This window comes from Muntiacus reevesi, chromosome 1 (assembly GCF_963930625.1).
Source record: "Muntiacus reevesi chromosome 1, mMunRee1.1, whole genome shotgun sequence".
Lineage (NCBI taxonomy): Eukaryota > Metazoa > Chordata > Mammalia > Artiodactyla > Cervidae > Muntiacus > Muntiacus reevesi.
Window position 1 is genome coordinate 91106350 of NC_089249.1, and position 20571 is coordinate 91126920.

Consider the following 20571-nt stretch of genomic DNA (forward strand, 5'->3'; position numbering starts at 1 on the left):
CTGCGTGAACTGCTTGTATATTTTGGAGAGCAATTCTTTGTCAGTTGATTCATTTGCTATTATTTTCTACCATTTTGAGGGCTGTCTTTTCAGCTTGCTTATATTATAGTTTCCTTCATTTTGCAAAAGCTTTTAAGTTTTATTAGGTCCAGTTTGTTTGTTTTTATTTCCATTACTCTTGGAAGTGGGTCATAGAGGACGTTGCTGTGATTTTTGTCGGAGAGTGTTCTGCCTTTTTTTTCCTCTAAAAGTTTTATAGTTTCTGGTCTTAGATTTAGGTCTTTAATCCGTTTGGAGTTTATTTTTGTGTATGGTGTTAGGAAGTTCTGATTTCTAATGTTCTGATTTCATTCTTTTACACATACAAAACTATAATAAAAAATCTTCCAACAAACAAAAGCCCAGGACCAGATAGCTTCACAGGTGAATTCTTCCAAAAATTTAGAGAAGAGCTAGCACCTGTCCTACTCAAACTCTTCCAGAAAAATGCAGAGGAAGAAAAACTCCCAAACTCATTCTACAAGGCCACAATCACCCTAATACCAAAACCACAAAGATGCCACAAAAAAAGAAAACAACAGTCCAGTATCACTGATGAATATAGATGCAAAAATCCTCAACTAAATTCTAGCAAAAAGAATCCAACATATTAGAAAGATCATACATTATGATCAAGTGAGCTTTATGCTGGGATGTAAGGATTCTTCAGTATTTGCAAATCAATCAATATGATACACCATATTAACAAATTGAAAGGTAAAAACCGTATGATTATTTCATTAGATACTGTTCTGTCTTTATTCCTCTGTATGTAATACATCTTTTTTCCTCTAGGTACTTAAAATTTTTCTTTATTATTCACTTTAAGCAATTTGAACACAATATATCTTTGTGTAATTTTTAAAATGTTTCTTGTGCTTGGAGGGTGTTGAGCTGCTTAGATATATACAGGTTTTATAGTTTTTGTCAAATTCGGGAAATTTCATTCCACTGTTACAGTTTTTTCTAATATTTATTGCCTCTTCCCTCTCCCTCCCTATTTGGGGATGCCAGTCATACATGTATTAATTTTATTACAGTTGTCCTAAAACTCACTGTTCCTCTATTTGTTTCTCCTCCAGTTTTTTTCTATTTGATTTCAGATGGAATTAAGAGCAGGTTAGATGTTACAGAAGAAAAGATTAGGAAATTTGAAGAAAGGTAGCAATGTAAAGTAACAGCTTGTTCTACTAATGAAGTCTTAAGTAACTGAAACATAAGTTGATGTCATTGTGTTACTTTTGTGAGTTAAAGTTAGTTTTTGTTCTGTTCCTTTTTCTATTTATGTGAGAATCCTAATGTCTTCCCCGAGATTTCTGTCCTTTTGGTTCTTATCATGTGTGCTCCGAGTGCATGCTCTCTTCAGCTGTTGCTGAATCCTTATGGCATTATCATCTCCCTTTCACATACTGTCTTGAGTAAGGAACATAACCTCAGTTTAAAATTCTCCCAGCACTATTATGAGGTCTTTATGTACACTGTAGGTCTTTTGTTGTTGTTGTTGTTGGATTGAGGTTTTCTATTTTAAACAATGCAAATGGTTTTAAAATATTGCTAAAAATAGCAGTGATAACAAGCTTTAAGCCTTTACTGGGCTTTAATAAGCAAGATAGTATGTTTATTTAAGTGCTTTATATTTTTTTTAATCAATTTAATTCTTGGACTAATCCTGTAAGATATGATTATTACATATTTTTCTGAAGAAGACCTGAGACATAGAAAGTTGTCCAAATCATCTGTTATTGTGACGACTGTAATATTACTTAGTTATTAAGTCTTTCTAAAGATTTAATGAGAATCCATGTAAGATACTTAGCAAAGTGCCTGAAAACATTGTATGTTCTCAAAATGGGCTAATTGTTGTTATTTCTAGATTGATAAATCCTTAGATAAATTATGTTTGGAGTATTTTTCAGAGTAATCTTGAGGATAGAATAGGTGGGTATACTGAAAAAATTAGCTATAAATGGATACTTTTTGCAAGTGGATAATTGGTTCTGTGGGATTGAATCAGTGCTTTAATCTATGCTTGAAAATTTATGTAATTTGTACTTATGAAATTTTATAGATAACTGATTTAAGGAAGAAACTGAGTCAGAATTACTACATATCAGCTTTAAAGGATGTTTACCTAGACATTCAGTTTGCATACAAACTAAGATGATATATTTCCCCTGAAAGTGCCAGAGTAAAATCTTACCAACTGTTAAACACTCTGACAGTTACTAAGGATAATTACTTGGCCAAGAATAATTACTTGGCCAATAGAGTGGCATGCTTTTACAACTCAGGACCTGGTAAGACTTTACATGTGCATTCAGCAGTTACAGTTTGCAGTTTCAGCTAAGCGATTCTCAGTTTTCGGAAGAATCCTTTTCTTTATTCACTTCCCATACTGATGAGAGCCCTCTTTTCAAAACTTAGCAAACAGCTTTAAATAATAATTTATTTCTCAATAAATTTATATATATATATATATAAGCATAATGATTCTGTCCAAAACATGATAATTGGTAGTATACATGTTATACTGAGTTTCTATCATTCTAGCCAAAAGGACAAAAAGTCTTAACTTATAAACCCATCATTACTAAATTGTGGGTATGCGTAATTTTTATGTAGGCATTTTGAAATACACAAAATAACATGGTGAAGAATTCCCTGTTAAGAATCACTGCTTCATATGCAAGATTAAAATCTAAGAAACTGCATATTACATACTAACAAAATTATGCTTAATCCATTTATTAGTTGTTCTTCCCCTTCATTTCTGAAGTATTTCAACTATTACATTGATTAGTTCAAAAAGAAAATTCAGTGTTTTTTCTGTTAGCTAAGAGAATCAGGTGCTTGTAGTCAAAACTACTGTATTGTTCATTTGTTTTTCAAGCCCAAGTTCGTATTTTTCTTCTAATAATACAGTAGATATTCATTCAAGTGAGTGGAGGCAAATCTGATTATCAGATTTTACGAGTCTCTTGCTGGTTAGCTGTTACTTATTATCTGAGTCCAGCTTCAGCAGAATGCACAGCTCTGTTTAACATCTGGCGCCTCTCTGATTTTCTAGCGTTGTCTTTTCCTTAGCCCTGAAATTGACAGATGTCTTCAGAGCTGTGTACTTTTGTGCATTCAGATTGTTTGCCCCAGTGAAAGCTCTTACCTTTCTCCCAGGTTTGTTTACCTAGAAAGGTCTTACTCACCCTTTAACATCCAGTGTAGGTGTCAACGCCTGTATGAAGGCAGGAAAGGGAATATACTTTCTCCTAGGTGTATCATGGTGTATTTGCTTCCTGCTTGTTCATATGAATGCATTAAGACACTTCTAGAAGTAGGATTCTGAAACATTATTTTGAGTTGAGAAAAGAAAATTGTACAGATTTTAATTTCATGAATTAAAATTTTGTGAGTTATGGTACTAGTTGACCTTTCTGCCCAATGCCTTCTTATTTGCTGACATATTTAAACTCTGGGTCAAAAGATCTTTCTTCTTTACAATGTAAAGCTTAAGTCAAAAGGGTTAGCATGGAAATCTCATATTCCTGCTTTATCCATACAGATTAAACAAAGTAAAATTTCATTTTGGCCTTTGAGAAATAAATGGTATAGGAAATGAGTCAAATGTTGTTTCTTTAATGTTTCTTCAGTGAAGGAAGAGTTTGGCTCACCTTTTTAACAGAACCTCTTTTAAAAGCCTTTTAAATTAAAATACTCACATGCTTTCGTGCTGTTTAGTTAATATATCATGCAAGTTATCATGTGCTAGACTTGTAGATAGTTTTTTTTTTTGGCTTTAAAATTTTTCTCCTTGAAAATCATAAAATGATGTGCCTGTTATGTATATTTCACTGTAATAAAAAATTCTTAATGCACAAAATAAAAACCTCCTTTGCCAGCTGTTCTGTGTAACCACAATCACCCTATTGCTCTAAACTTTGCATTCTAATTCTCTCAGTTTTTCCTTTACATCTTAAACCCCACCACTCAGCAAACTTTCCTTTTGTTAACAACTTCATAGCCTTTCCTCCTGTATTTACCATAACACAGACTTTTACTAAAGGTACAAATGTTTAGGTGCTCATAGCCTTCCTCTGCATCTCAATTTAATGATCCGTGTCCACATAGACAATGAAAACTTCCTCAGTACCTTGAGCTTCTCTTTTCTGGCAATCTTTTCTTGATTCTGCCTTAGCTAGGTGTTCAGTTTTTAGGTTATACCATGGATGTTACGGCTCCAGTTAAACTTTCAAATTACCAAAGTTTTGAAATTACAAAAGATTACCAAAGATTTTAAATTTGGTAATTTCAAATTACCAAAGATGTTGATCACTGTGACAAAGTCAGAGACCATTGTTCAAGCTTGTTTACTCAGCTATACCCATTAGTACCATACCCTAATCATCTGAGCTACTGTCTTAGAGTTCTAGCTGAGTTCTCTCTTTTTCAGATCATTTATATTATATTTCTGTATGATTTTCCTGGCAGCTCAGATGGTAAAGAATCTGCCTGCAATGCAGGAGGCATGGGTTTGATCCCTGGGTCGGGAAGATCCCCTGGAGAAGGAAGTGGCAACCCACTCCAGTATTCTTGCTTGGAGAATTTCATGGACAGAGAAGCCTGGTGGGCTACAGTCCATGGAATCGCAGAGTTGGACACAACTGAGTAACTAACACACATATACATTACAAAGTAGCACTGATTTTATGAGTTTGGAATTGTGGGTGATTTTCCCACCTTTGAAAGTATTTTGTATAATGTGATTATATTTTATGATTTAAAATATATGCAACTCATGCCAGTATTTGGATTTTTAAAAAAATGCAATCCTGAATCAAAGCTCGAACACTTGAGCAGTTTTGAGTAATTTTGTTTGTTTGTTTGATAGTGGATTCACTGGGTCAGGTTAAGAGTGAAGGATAATTGATAGTTAAAAGTTGCTGGTGATGTAAGGGGTGTGTGTCCTTAGAGTGTTGATCATTTAAGTAAGGTTTTAAGATTGACTCATCCAGCAGTTGTTCATTCCCAAATGACAGTCATAAATTTTTTGTTTTAAATGTAATTTTTTTTTTGAAGGTATCAGTTTTTGGAAGAAGCTTTTCAAAACCAGAAAGGTGCAATTGAGAATCTACTAGCTAAGCTTCTTGAGAAGAAGAATTATGTTCATTTTGCAGCTACTCAGGTGCAGAATAGGTAAGTGTGGTTCCTTAAAACCAAAATTTCACTTTAAGGATTATTAAACTCAGTGGGTCCAGTTTAAATTTGTTTTCCTTCTATATTATATTAAGCATATATAGAAAAGATTTTTTTTTGGAGGAGTAAATGATTTGAGTTTGGATTATGATATTTATTAAAGAAAATTTAATTCACTAAAATTTTGGATACTCATTTAGGATACATCTTTGACTATTAATATAATTAATATCACTCTAGTCTTCGTAAGGCTTATTAGTTAAATGTAGAAAAAGCAATTAATGTATAAAGAGTTGAATTATAAAATTTTAACTAGAGACTGGAAGACAGAGGAGAGAATATGAAGAATGGTGGACAAATTTTCCATCTGTAAAACAAGCATTAAAAACAGTACTTATCTTACTTGTTTTATTATGAGAACACAGTTTCTGGCACATAGTTAACCTTCAAATTTTAGCTTTTTAAAATCACGAACACTAGTTTTTAGATATCCTATTTTCGTTAATTTCTGAATTAACTAAATTTATTGATAAAGCACGTGGGACTGGGACTTCTCTGGTGGGCCAATGGTTAAGACTCCATACTTCTACTCCAGGGGCCATGGGTTCTATTCCTAGTTAGGGGACTCAGATCGTGCAGTGTGGCCACAAAAAACCAAATAAAAACAGACACACAAAACCCATAAAGGCTGTTGGGACTAAATTCATAAGTGAGTAGGTTAAGAAGATTAGGACTCTTAAAGGAGTCCTTGCAGACAAACACTTGGAGCTGGCATAATTAAACCCCTATGTTCTTAGAGGTATGAATAAGGGTTCATATGTTTTTATTCTTCAGACTCACAAAATTAAGACTTTCAGGTTCTCTAGAATATTAAAATTAATTTTTGATGATTTAAAAAGACACAGTAAATACTTAAAATATTGAAGATGAATAAATGGTGATTGTATAGTATATTAAATAATAATACATTAGGCATTAAGAGATGTTATAACTTTGACCCTGAAAGGTTATACCAAAGGAAAATAGGGGCTCCTCAGAGGTTGTAGATAATATGTAAATATATATACACAGATACTAGTCATGGTTTGTTCTTGTGGTTATGTCAGGATGTTTTTTATACTGCTGTTATATTGTAGACGATATTGGAGAACATAACTGTCTTCTCATAAATTACAGATGGTTATCCTTTTCAGAGAAAGGATAGAGAATTCATATTATGGTCCCATATTTTTATACATATATTTTGTACATATTTTGTATAAATGTTCCTCAATCTGTATAGACAGTTGAGGCTTATGTGTTGTATGATTACAGATAGTTGGAGAATTTCATCTCCAGAAAGCTTTAAAATAAAGCATTTAAGATTAAAATCTATAATTATACTTCCTTTAAATTCTTTGATGACTTTTCTCCATTTTTTACTGTACGTTCATTTTTTTACTTCCTTTACAATCGAAAAATGTGTACTATCCATGCTTAAACCTAGGGGTGTTTTACTCTACTGCCAGCATGCTTGATTTCAACCTTTGGCTGAATCTTTTTTTTTTTTTTTTTTTTTTTAATTTATTTATTTTTAATTGGAGGATAATTGCTTTGCAATGTTGTGTTGGTTTCTGCCATGCATCAGTATGAATCAGCCATAGGTATGTGTATGTTCCCTCCCTCTTGAACCTCCCTTCCTTTCCGAATCGTTTTGAGTCATGTGTTTCTTAGCACAGTAATTAGCACTCTCATTTAAAAAAAATTGTCCTCCACTCACTTTAATAAGATAAGGACAGCACTGAGTAAAAATTTCAAATCAGTGCCTGATATACCAAGGAGGGATAGCTACATTCTTGACCCACTGTATTCAAGTTATTCAAATTTGTACTTGATAAATGAAAGGCAATTTTAGTGGTTGAAAGTGTTAGTTATAGTTTGTACAAAAGTAGAATGTGTAAAAGTTGATTACCATCTTATGACTGTTTGTTAACATTTTATGTATTTATATTTGTGGGATTTTTCTCTTCCTATTTTATAAATAGCAAGATATTGGCTATTTCATATTTGCAACCAGAATTTTCATAGCTTCATGGTAGCTTATATTTATTTCTAAAACATTTAACAGCTGTTTTTATAAAAGGAATGAAAGTGTTTTATTTCTTTAAAACATTCTGAGAAGTAAGTCATTTTGAGAAAAACCCATGCAATGAGTATATATGAATTCACATTTGAAGTAGTTACAAGTGAACCTAAATGCTTCTACGCTTCCTATTATTTCAAAAGATAATAGTATTGGTTGCAACATTGGTTCTTTGCTCATTGTTCTTGAAAAGCACTATGATTAAATAGAACCAGTGTGCCATATTTAACACTAACCAGCAATCATTGATGGCAGATATTTGTATATCACTTTTATGTCATAGAAACTAAAAGGGATTGCCACGTAGTGTAACAAACTGTCCTTTATGAACTTAATTTAAAATTACTAAATATTTAATTCATTCTTTGTCTACATATATAACTTGTTTGGGCCAAATTGAGTGGTCAGGTCTGCCAAAACATAAGTTGTACATTTGACAAAAATTTAATTACTCGTTTAAGTGCCCAGTTGGATGAATTTCTGTTACAGTTGGTAATTCAGAGACGTAGGATAAGTCGATAACCTAATGATGCATTTCTCTTATTCAGGATAAAAGAAGTAAATGAGACTAACAAACGAGTAGAACAGGAAATTAAAGTGGCCATTTTCACCCTTATCAATGAAATTAATAAGAAAGGAAAATCTCTCTTACAGCAGCTAGAGGTATGGTTCAAAGCCAAAATAAAACAAAAACTGCTTCTCTTGCTCTTTAGCTGTTTTTAATGTTTATTGAAAGCTCTTTTAGATTGGTTGCGGGGGGGTATGAAAGTAAAGTCAGTTAAAAATTTTTTCGTGTGTTTTTTTAATTGGAAAATCCTTTTTTCAAGTTACTTTCTAGCCCAATTTAATTAATAATACTTCAGCTGTATCAGTTAGGAGATAGTGTTGGCCTCTTAGAAATGAAAGAATTATTACTAAAAGGTGATATAAATGAAGACAAAGCTGACCTGCCACACTCCCTCTTCTCCCCTCAAGATGGGCCCTCAGTTTAACTTTTACATGTGAATGTATATTGGGAGTCTTACTGACTCATGTGGGTGTTTCACTTTATTTTTTAATGTTCCATAGTTTTCCTAAAAATGCTATTCATTTTGAAATTTATAAACTTTAAATTTACTGGTAATTTTGTTGTATTATGTCTTTATGTTGCATATTTTGAGGTTAATATATGAATGTAAATTTCTAGATGAGAAGCCAGTCAATTTGTGAAATCCAGATTGTTTTAATCAGAGACTCTACTGACCATAGTTGGTTGATCTCAAAATTTTGTGGTTTGAAATTGATTTAGGCAATATGGGGTTACACTTAAAGTACAATTGAAAAGTAATAATTTAAATTACATGGATATTTGATTATTTAACTTTTAGTACTGTTAACCTCAAATTTTTCATAGATTTTTTTCTGTTGCTGTTGCTTTATAGAAAATTGTGAAATATTAAGCATAGTTACATATAAATATATGTCAGCAGAGTATTATTTCTGAATTTCTGTCTTGAAATACATGTTGCCATTGTTCCACTATTGTCAGATTAAAAGTATTCTCACGCATATTGTTAGTTTGAGGTTTCTTGTGACTGTTTTATATCCAGCCTAGTTGCATTTAACCTTAATGGATTTTTGTTTTCAAAAGGACCTTGTAAAGGGAGAGCATGAGCAGGCAGTTATTTTTGATCCCTTTTAACTTACAGTAATACATTTTAATTATAGGTCTAAAGTAATGTTCTGAAACCATTTCAAAACTTTTGAATTAAAAGTTTTGAAATTAAGTGCCTCTTATTGCTAAAATATACACAAATACCTAATAATAAATCTGCCCCATATTTCTAACATGCTGAAATTTAAGCAATAGATATTTTTCTAGTGTACTGTGTTTCTAAACTTTGTAAAATAGAGGTTTTCCTTAACCTTATAAAAGGGATGATTTTCTGGGAAGTTGTAAATAAAACTCCCATCAGTTGAATATTTTTATTTACTGATTTAACATTATAAAGTGAGCAACTTATTTCCTTAGGAGAAAAATTGTTCAGTAAACTCAGATGAATCATTTTTGTAAGAAAGTGATTAAGACTGAAGAGGCAAGTTGTTTAGCATGCTGAAAGTCAGAGCATCCTCTGTTCCTTCTGGCAGGTTTCATCCCCAGAAAGCAGTTTATTTTTCCTTTGCAGTATTTTCCTCAAATTGGTCTTTGCTTCCACTCTGCAATTCATCTTTCTAAACCCTTTGTCTTAATACTTAAAAGATTTTTTCAGCCTCATTGCCACACCAGTAGATGGCACTGGTAACACAAAATTTTCTTTGGCCTGAGAAGTGTACTGAGTTAAGATAATAAAATTATTTCTAAAGGTCAGCTCATATGTCATAAGCTCTATATATTAGATTAGCGTAGTGGAAGGACACTATTTTTAACAAAGACTTACCATCTTCTGAAGGAAAAGGGAGACATAACTAACATTAGTTTCTGTGTATACAGTGTCTAATTTAGCCCAGAGAACTAAGAACTAAATTTTAGTCCCTCTTTTGTTAATAACTTTGTCCTTGATAATAGACTCATTAAATAATGAGGAACTTAAGTTATCCCATATTTAAAGAGAAATATAAGTATTATGTTCATTTGCGATAGAAATTGAACTGATGTACATATAGTAATTCCTCAGTGAACCTCTTGTTCTGTTTCAGAATGTTACAAAAGAAAGACAGATGAAGTTATTACAGCAGCAGAATGACATCACAGGCCTTTCCCGGCAGGTGAAGCACGTCATGAACTTTACGAACTGGGCAATTGCGAGTGGTAGCAGCACAGCGCTACTGTACAGCAAGCGATTGGTGAGACACACAATACCTTCTTCTTTAAATTGACCTTATTAAGATGTTACTTATGCCTAAAGAAGTTTCCATTACCTGCAAAAATTTTTTTGTTTTTCTCTACCCCTAGCATTTTGCAGCCACTAGTCTAAATTTCCGTCATTTTCTACAATTTCATATAGATGAAATCGTACACTAAGGTTTGAATCAGTCATAGGTTTTGGAAATACCTACTTGTATAATGTAGTTTATCTCCAGAAATGGCAGACATTCAAGCATGTGCATTTGATTGTTAATACAGTTTTTTTAAATACTGATTCTCATCTGAGATGGACACTCTGGGGCTATATGAGTTTTTATTATGTCTTTATCTTGTTTGTTTTCTCAAGTGGTATTTAATTTTAAGACTAATGTGATTTTTTTTCCCTTTAAGATTACTTTTCAGTTGCGCCATATTTTGAAAGCACGGTGTGATCCTGTCCCTGCTGCTAATGGAGCAATACGCTTCCATTGTGATCCTACCTTTTGGGCAAAGAATGTAGTCAATTTAGGTAAGAAATAATGAGTTGTATGGCTATAACTTGGAACACTGAATTAGGAGAAAGCAGCTAAAACAAATCTTAGATACTTCAAGATTTTAAGTGTCATTCTAACATGTAAACTTTTGGAAGATAAGTTCTTTTTGGAAACTCACTTCAACTTTGTTCATTACATCTTTAAGAAAGTTGAGAGTCGTCTTTGTATAGTTTTCAACAGTAGGTATCATTTCTAACTTTTTCCTCCACATCTTTTAAAATTGCTATTTACTGTTACATGTCAAAAACTTAGCAAATGAGTTTTTTCTCTAAATAATTTCTTACATGCTTAGTAGCTTATATATTGTACAAAATCGTGCACTTGTGGAAGGCCTTCAGCATGCTAATGTGTCCAAATCCCATGTTCTGAGGCATGTTTGAAAGATAAGAGTAGCTCTTTTGACATAGAAGCCAAGTGGGCTTTGCTTTTGTTACTCTATATAGTATGGACCTAAGGACTGTAGGTGAAAATTATAGATAAACATACAAACAGCTCAGTTTACAATACAACATCGCCCTCTCTGCTCCCCCCCCCCACCACCACCCCCAAGCAACAATTAGAGCTGTCTAAGCTTGATTAAACTTATTTTCAGAATAGTCAAGTCCTCACCACTGGAAGCTGTAAAATCAGAGATGAATGGCTTTTTGTAAAAATAATAATAATCTTTGTGTATATTCAGGTTTGGCTATACCTGTAGATCAGGCATCAGCAGACTGTTTTTGTGTGATGTGGTAGCTAAGTTTGGCTTTTATGTTTTAAAGAGTTGTTAAAACAAAAAGTATATGACAGATCTTATGTGGCCTGCAAAGCCTAAAAATCTGGCTTACTATAGGAAAAAGGTTTGCGAACTCCACTTTAGATCAAACCTTCCTAAAATATGCCTTCTATTCCTAGAAAGTACTTGACTCTGGAAAAAGGAAGGAGAATTTGTCATTTCCAAGGATATAAATAGTAATAGTTTAAAACATTCAGCATGTCCATAGAAGACAGTGTAGTACTCTGCTGCACATTTTGACAGTTCAAAGGCAGATGGAATCGGTATTAGCAGTCTCAGATATCCTTGAATCTCCTTGGGAGAGAATTTATTTAGACTGACTAGGTGGGCCTCTTCTCATAGTATATCTTTCAGCTCTTTAATTTTCTGTACATTTGTGTAATTAATAAGGGCAGATAATATTTTCTGAGTAATCAGAAGTCAATTAATTGGCTTTGGACTATATTAGGTTTCTGATCGTTACCATCTTTGAACCTAGCTCCCTTCCTTGTTGTCCTGTTAGAAGCTTTGAGTGGTGGTAGTTGTCAGAGGAGAGAGAAAAATATAATGATTAATCCATGATGTAGATGTTAGTTGATTATTTGCAAATTATTCTCATTTTTTTTTAAATCCTTCAGGTAATCTAGTAATAGAGAGTAAACCAGCTCCTGGTTATACTCCTAATGTTGTAGTTGGGCAAGTTCCTCCAGGGACAAACCACATTAGTAAAACGCCTGGGCAGATTAACTTAGCACAGCTTCGACTTCAACATATGCAACAGCAAGTGTATGCACAGAAACATCAGCAGTTGCAACAGATGAGGATGCAGCAGCCACCTGCACCCGTACCAACAACAACAACAACAACACAGCAACACTCCAGACAAGCAGCCCCTCAGATGTTGCAACAACAGGTGAGTGTTACATCACATTACTGATAAAGTTATGAAGACCTCAAGGCCATATATATTCTGTCCTATATAGGTGAGTTACACATTTCAAAGTTACTGATGGGGACAGAGCTCAAAGATCAGATTAAATATTTTCCTTGGATATGGCAGGGATGTGGGGGAGATATGAGGAAAGACAAGAGATAAATAGTTAAGATGGGAAGCAATTAACTCACTAGTATTATGGAGGTATGCAGGAAACAAATTCTATCACTGGGTCAGGAAGATCCCCTAAAGTAGGAAATTGCATCCCACTCCAGTATTCTTGGCAAAGAGTCTGACATTAAGCGACTGAGCACACACACCATGGAGGTATACACATTTTTACCCCTATATACCTGATCTTTTTTATTCTGTACCTGTGGTTTTGGGTCAAAAAACCGTGTTGTTTCTGTCTAGTATCTGATATGTTCTTTAGGCTTTTGGTCAAATCATTTCCTTTCCTGTATCTTCCCTGCTCTCTTCTCTCCCATCCAAATCAAAACTGTTAATCTGGGGTTGATTAAGTTAATGCTGACAGGCTTTGAAACACAGTCTAAGAGAAGGAGATTGGGGCAAGAGACGAGCAGAATGACTTACACTTCTTACTATCCTGAGAAAATTTTTACTGTAACATTTTATAATTGAAAGATAGATTTATAAATATTATTACATAAATGCAATATCTACCTTTTGCAGCCTCCAAGATTGATCAGTGTGCAAGCAATGCAAAGAGGCAACATGAACTGTGGAACTTTCCAAGCCCATCAGATGAGATTGGCTCAGAATGCTGCCCGAATACCAGGGATACCCAGGCACAGCGGCCCTCAGTATTCCATGATGCAGCCACACCTCCAAAGACAAGTATGCCTAGAGTTACGGTTGTAAGAATCATACAATTTTAAAACTAAAAGACAGCGATTTTCTTAATCAGTTGTAGCAGGGAGGAAGGGTGGTCATGGATACCTTTGAGAATTTGACCAATGCTGTGTTATCTTCCTGTGCCAGGAAAATACACATAAAATTTGTATTAAATTTTAAGAGCTCCTTTGATGTCTTTAAACCCAATGTATGCTTTGTGTTGAGCATCCCTCATTTAGTCCAACCAATTCATTTTACAGAAGTAAAAAATAAAGGAGCTTGTTGTTTACCCAGAGTTCCTAGAGGTAATGGTAAAATTAAGAATAAAACTTCAGTTTCTTGAAATTGTTCTTCTCTTTTAATGTGACATTTTGACTTTTTTATTCCTCTCTTTACTCAGTGTTGTTAATTTTAGGATGGATATGCCTACTCTTGTGTCTAGAGAGGCATGTTTTCTTTCTAATCTTTGCTTGAATAGTAGATTGTATAGGAGGTATGATTACTTTTACATAAGATTTCTAATTATATATAAAAGTCATTTTATCATTGTTAGAGTGATGTTTCTCAAAGTATGATTTAAAGGCCATGAGAATTACTGGGGCACCTTGCCATAAATACATTCTGAGCCATATCTATTGAATCAGAATTTACAGGAGGGGAGTACTCAGAAGTACGTGAACTTGTACTGATTTAGGTGGACCTGCATACGAAAGTTGCACAAATACCATCCTAGAGAAGTGGTCCTCCAACTTTTTGGCTCAGTTACCTCGGAAAGACTTTTGAAAAATACATACTATAATACCTCACATTTGAAGGTTGACATTTAAAACTTCCATTACAAGTTTAAGTTTAAATAGTTGCAAAGGGCTTACTGTCTACCATATTATAAATACTGACATTATAAAGTAAAACCCTTGCATTATTTTTGTAAGTGGATCCACTGGAGTGGATATTACTCCAAGTACTGTAGCAGATTGTTTTTTTTGTTGTTGTTTTCCTAAACTTTTTTATTTTCTCTTGGATTGTAGCCTATTTACGGTGTTGTGATAGTTTTGGGTGGATAGCAAAAGGATTCAGCCATAAATATACGTGTCTCCATTCTCCCGTAAATTCCTCTCCCATCGAGCTGCCACATAACATTGAACAGAGTTCCCTGTGCTATCCAATAGGACCTTGTTGGTTATTCATTTTAAATTCAGCAGTGTGTACGTGTCGGTCCAACACTCCCTGACTATCCTTTGCCCCCATTGTTCCCTCATGGTAACCTTAAGTTTGTTTTTTAAGTCTGTGAATCTGTTTCTGTTTTATAAATAAGTTCATTTTTATTATTTCTTCTTAAATTCCACATATAAGGGATATCATACAATATTTCTTTATCTTAGCAAGTTATTTTTTGAAAGTCAGAATTACATACTTTTTTCTCCTTGGACTTGAATTTATCATCTACTTTTATAGAATTTTATCTTAATTTATTTATGTTTGATAGACTTGTGAATCAGTTTGTTGTTTTCTGCTGGAAAGATATCTTTTGATTTTAAAATTCTGATTTCTGTTTATAATGCTCTTATCAAGCATTGATACTTTTTCTTTAGACCAAATTTTCATTACAATTATTCCTATACAGTTTAAGATGCATATTTACATGGTTTAAGAATATTAGGGAACAAAAGTTAAATTCTTTGAGATATACATTTCTTTATGCAATAGAGCCTTTTTCCTTTCCTATTCGTTTATGCATATTTGTATGTCTGTTACCTTTTACTGTTAAGAGTAAGTCAGAATTTAACATTTATCAGTTGACAACTTCTTTAGGCCTTTTGTCATTTTTGTTGATCATTAAGTATCAGAACTCAATTCAAAGATTTGTTACCCAGGTTTTAGAGCCGGACACTTTCTCCGCCGATTCATGCCTTTATTTTCAACTGTACATTTGCCTATCTCTTCAGGTTTTTTTTTTTTTTGGTTTTGTTTTTTGTTTTATGCTGGGGTGGTATGCTGGATTAGATTATGGATGAGTTAGAGATGTCCTGTGTTATATTTTATTTTTGGAGAAGGACAGTTTTGAAAGAAATAGTTGGAAAAAACTCACAGACCATGGTACATTCTTAAGTAAATTGGATTTTCTTCAGAAAAAAAAGTATATATGAAGGTTGACTATCTAGATTTTAATTTCCTTAAAAGTATTCACATACACAGTGACCACTTAGTTCTTGGAAAGCCTTTAAATAGTACCAGGAGGCAGGTACACCCTTTAGAATGGTGCAGAAGCTACAGAATCAGACCAACCATCTTAGAACATTGTTCTTAGACTTTGGGTCCTACAGAAATCACTGACTGTTAGAATTTTAAGTTTTTGGGTCCTACAGAAATCACTGACTGTTAGAATTTTAAGTTTTAAAATATTTCAGATGATTTATATGTGTATACTAAGTTATTTCCCAAAGATTTTAATCTGTTATCTTTTTTTTAACATAACACATATATATGTATGTTTATCACACACATAATAAATTTATCTTGAGAAAACAAGAACATTAAACAACTCTTATTAGTTTAAATCACCACATTAAGGATCATCTCAATGGATCAGAAAGGTATCTGATAAAAGTTAGTAATAATTCATGGTAATCTTGTAAACTGAATATAAGAAATTTTCTTTATCCTGAGGAAATATATCAGAAACCTACTGCAAATATTTCATTTTGTTTTTTAATTGAGATGCAGTTGATTTTCTATAGTATGTGTTTCAGGTGTGCAACATAGTGATTCAAAATTTTCAAAGATTATACTTCATTGATAGTTATAAAATATTAGTTATATTCCCTGTGCTATACAGTATATCCTTGTAGCTTGTTTATTTTGTATATCAGTTCAGTTCAGTTCATTCAGTCGTGTTTGACTCTTTGCGACCCCATGGACTGCAGCACGCCAGGCTTCCCTGTCCATCACCGACTCCCGAAACTTGCTCAAACTCTTTTCCATCAAGTCAGTGATGCCATCCAACCAGCTCATCCTCTGTTGTCTCCGTCTCCTGCCTTCAATCTTCCCAGCATCAAGGTCTTTTCCAGTGAGTCAGTTCTGTGCATCAGGTGGCCAAAGTATTGGAGTTTCAGCTTCAGCATCAGGCCTTCCAATGAATATTCAGGACTGATTTCCTTTAGGATTGACTGGTTTGATCTCCTTGCAGTCCAAGGGATTCTCAAAGAGACTTCTCCAACACCACAGTTCAAAAGCATCAGTTCTTCTGTGCTCAGCTTTCTTTATAGTCCAACTCTCACATCCGTATATGACTACTGGAAAAACCATAGCTTTTTTTCTTTTTTTTAAAGTCAATTTATTTATTTTAATTGGAGACTAATTACTTTACAGTATTGTGGTTTTTGCCATACATTGACATGAATCAGCCATGGGTGTACATGTGTCCCCCATTCTGAACCCCCCTCCCACCTCCCTTCCCATCCCATCCCTCAGGGTCATCCCAGTGCACTGGCCTTGAGTGCCCTGTCTCATGCATCAAACCTGAACTGGCTATCTATTTCACAAATGATAATATATATGTTTCAATGTTGTTCTCTCAAATCATCCTACCTTCGCCTTCTCCCACAGAGTCCAAAAGTCTGTTCTTTACATCTGTGTTCTTTTGCTGTCTCGCATATAGGGTCATCGTTAGCATCTTTCTAAATTCCATATATATATGTTAATATACTGTATTGGTGTTTTTCTTTCTGACTTACTTCACTCTGTATAATAGGCTCAGTTTCATCCGCCTCATTAGAACTGATTCAAATGCATTCTTTTTAATAGCTTGAGTAATATTCCATTGTACATATGTACCACAACTTCCTTATCCATTTGTCTGCTGATGAACATCTAAGTTGCTTCCTTGTCCTAGCACTGTAAACGGTGCTGTGATGAACATTGGGGCACAAGTGTCTCTTTGAATTCTGGTTTCCTCAGTGTGTATGCCCAGCAGTGGGATTGCTGGGTCATATGGGAGTTCTATTTGCAGTTTTTTAAGGAATCTCCACACTGTTCTCCCTAGTGGCTATACTAGTTTGCATTCCCACCAACAGTGTAAGAGGATTGCCTTTTCTCTGCACCCTCTCCGGCATTTATTGTTTGTAGACTTTTGGATAGCAGCCATTCTGACCAGCGTGAGATGGTACCTCATTGTGGTTTTAATTTTCATTTCTCTGATAATGAGTAATGTTGAGGATCTTTTCATGTGTTTGTTAGCTATCGTATTTCTTCTTTGGAGAAACGTCTGTTTAGTTCTTTGGCCCATTTTTTTAATTGGGTCTTTTATTTTTCTAGAATTGAGCTTCATGAGCTGCTTGTATATTTTTGAGATTAATTATTTGTCAGTTGCTTCGTTTGCTATTATTTTCTCCCATTCCGAAGGCTGTCTTTTCACCTTGCTTATAGTTTCCTTTGTTGTGCAAAAAAACTTTTAAGTTTAATTAGGTTCCATTTGTTTATTTTTGCTTTTATTTCCATTACTCTGGGAGGTGGGTCATATTAGAGGATCCTGCTGTGGTTTATGTCAGAGAGTGTTTTGCCTATGTTTTCCTCTAGGAGTTTTATAGTTTTTGGTCTTTCATTTAGATCTTTAATCTATTTTGAGTTTATTTTTGTGTATGGTGTTAGACAGTGTTCTAGTTTCATTCTTTTACAAGTGGTTGACCAGTTTTCCCAGCACCACTTGTTAAAGAGATTGTCTTTTCTCCATTGTATATTCTTGCCTCTGTTGTCAAAGATAAGGTGTCCATAGGTGTGTGGATTTACCTCTGGGCTTTCTGTTTTGTTCCATTGATATATATTTCTTTGTGCCAGTACCATATTGTCTTGATGACTGTAGCTTTGTAGTGTAGTCTGAAGTCAGGCAGGTTGATTCCTCCACTTCCATTCTTCTTTCTCAAAATTGCTTTGGCTATTTGAGGTTTTTTGTATTTCCATACAAATTGTGAAATTATTTGTTCTAGTTTCTGAAAAATACCATTTGTAGCCTGATAGGAATTGCATTGAATCTGTAGATTGCTTTGGGTAGTATATTCATTTTCACTATATTGATTCTTTTGATCCATGAACGTGGTATATTTCTCCATCTATTTTTGTCATTGATTTCTTTCATCAGTGTTTTATAGTTTTCTGTATATAGGTCTTTTGTTTCTTTAGGTAGATTTATTCCTAAGTATTTTATTCTTTTCGTCGCAATAATGAGTAGAATTAATTTCTTTAATTTCTCTGTTTTCTCATTGTTAGTGTATAGGAATGCAAGGGCTTTCTGTGTGTTAATTTTATATCCTGTAACTTTACTATATTCATTTATTAGCTTTAATAATTTTCTGGTGGTGTCTTTAGGGTTTTCTATGTAGAGGATCATGTTATCTGCATAGAGTGAGAGTTTTACTACTTCTTTTCCAATCTGGATTCCTTTTATTTCTTTTTCTTTTCTGATTGCTGTGACTTAAACTTCCAAAACTATGTTGAATAGTAGTGGTGAGAGTGGGCACCCTTGTCTTGTTCCTGACTTTAGGGGAAATGCTTTCAGTTTTTCACCATTAAGGATAATGTTTGCTGTGGGTTTATCATATATGGCTTTTATTATATTGAGGTATGTTCCTTCCATGCTGGCTTTCTGGAGGGTTTTTTTTAATCATAAATGAATATTGAATTTTGTCAAAGGCTTTCTCTGAATCTTTTGAGATAATCATATGGTTTTTATCTTTCAATGTGTTAATGTGGTGTATCATGTTAATTGATTTGTGGATATTGAATCCTTGCATCCCTGGGATAAAGTTCATTTGGTCATGATGTTTGATCTTTTTAATATGTTGTTGGATTCTGTTTGTGAGAATTTTGTTAAGGATTTTTGCATCTATGTTCATCAGTGATATTAGCCTGTAGTTTTCTTTTTTTGTGGGATCTTTGTCTGGTTCTGGTGTTAGGGTGATGGTGGCCTCATAGAATGAGTTTCGCAGTTTACCTTCCTCTGCAGTTTTCTGGAAGAGTTTGAGTAAGATAGGTGTTAGCTCTTCTCTAAATTCTATATGTTATCTTAGATGATCCTCATAACAACCTTCAGAAAGACAGGTGTCCATTTTCATTTGTCCTTATCCACATTTCTAAATTACCAAGATTGTGATTTTGCCTAAAGTCACACAGAATTAAGAGTTAGGAATTGATAACCAGGTTTCCATTTGTAAATTCATCATTCTACCATATTAGTTACACAATGCACAGTTGTTTTTATTTACTAAAAGACCAAAGTGTCAAAGTGAAATATAGACAGAACAGAGGTTTTCTGTGTCTGATGATTGAAAACTTTAGGGACTTCCAGATCATCTATTTTTATATATCTTTGTTCTCAAGTAAAATCATATCACCAGACTGACAGGGTACAATTATTGGCAAGTTTTTGTTTTTTTCCTAAATACTATACAAAAATGTACAGAAAATGATTAAAAAAAAAAAAAAAAAAAGGGACAGAAAGTGAAATGGCTGTTTGAATTTTATTTTTCCTGTGTAAGTTTGAGAGGGCCTACTTCTTTGTCTCTCAGCCACAGGTATCAAACACTGAATTTGTGTATCCTTACTAAACTGAAAATTGTTGTCAAGATACTGCTCATACTAGGCCATCCTGGCAGATCAAGTAATGATAATATCTTCTTTTCCTAACAGCATTCAAACCCAGGGCATGCTGGACCCTTTCCTGTTGTGTCAGTGCATAACAACCCAGTCAACCCAACCAGCCCTACTACGGCTACTATGGCGAATGCAAATCGGGGTCCCACCAGCCCATCTGTTACAGCTATAGAACTAATTCCCTCAGTTACCAATCCAGAAAACCTTCCATCGCTGCCAGATATTCCACCTATACAGGTTTGTATTTAAGTTCAATGAGAGATTTAAAACCTTGTGTTAATTAGGGAGTTGAATATGTATTTCTGGTTGCTTTTGTATTTTTTTTTAATTCAGCTGCAATATTTCTTTTGAAATTTCAAAAAAAATTTGGTCTAAATATTCGAATCTTAAAAATTTACATGTGCTAGACCTAGTACTTCTTAATATTTTAAAGCTACAGGGTGTCAGCTTTGCTTATCTATCATCTACCAACAGGCAAACCTAGTGTTTAATGCAGCACTTTTGCTTCATTAGATCCAGAGAGAAGACCCAGGACCAAAATAAATTAAATTTTTGGGAATCTTCTGTTAGGTGCAAAAGAGACTTATGCAAATAGGTTCAACTGAGAAAGGAGGTTGGAAGGTTTAGATATCAGGCATGTACAGGGGTGGTACTGAG

At 33.9% G+C, this 20571-nt stretch overlaps 1 protein-coding gene across 2 annotated transcripts in view; it reads left to right on the plus strand.

Annotated features, from left to right (window-relative positions):
• Window positions 1-20571, plus strand: part of TRIM33 (tripartite motif containing 33) — a 136903-nt gene that overhangs the window by 92354 nt on the left and 23978 nt on the right. For both annotated transcript variants that reach the window (XM_065906627.1, XM_065906631.1), the window contains exons 5-11: window positions 5110-5226; window positions 7897-8011; window positions 10025-10171; window positions 10584-10701; window positions 12119-12393; window positions 13108-13272; window positions 19951-20151. In XM_065906627.1, the coding sequence (XP_065762699.1) occupies window positions 5110-5226; window positions 7897-8011; window positions 10025-10171; window positions 10584-10701; window positions 12119-12393; window positions 13108-13272; window positions 19951-20151 (1138 nt within the window). The remainder of the gene's footprint in view (window positions 1-5109; window positions 5227-7896; window positions 8012-10024; window positions 10172-10583; window positions 10702-12118; window positions 12394-13107; window positions 13273-19950; window positions 20152-20571) is intronic.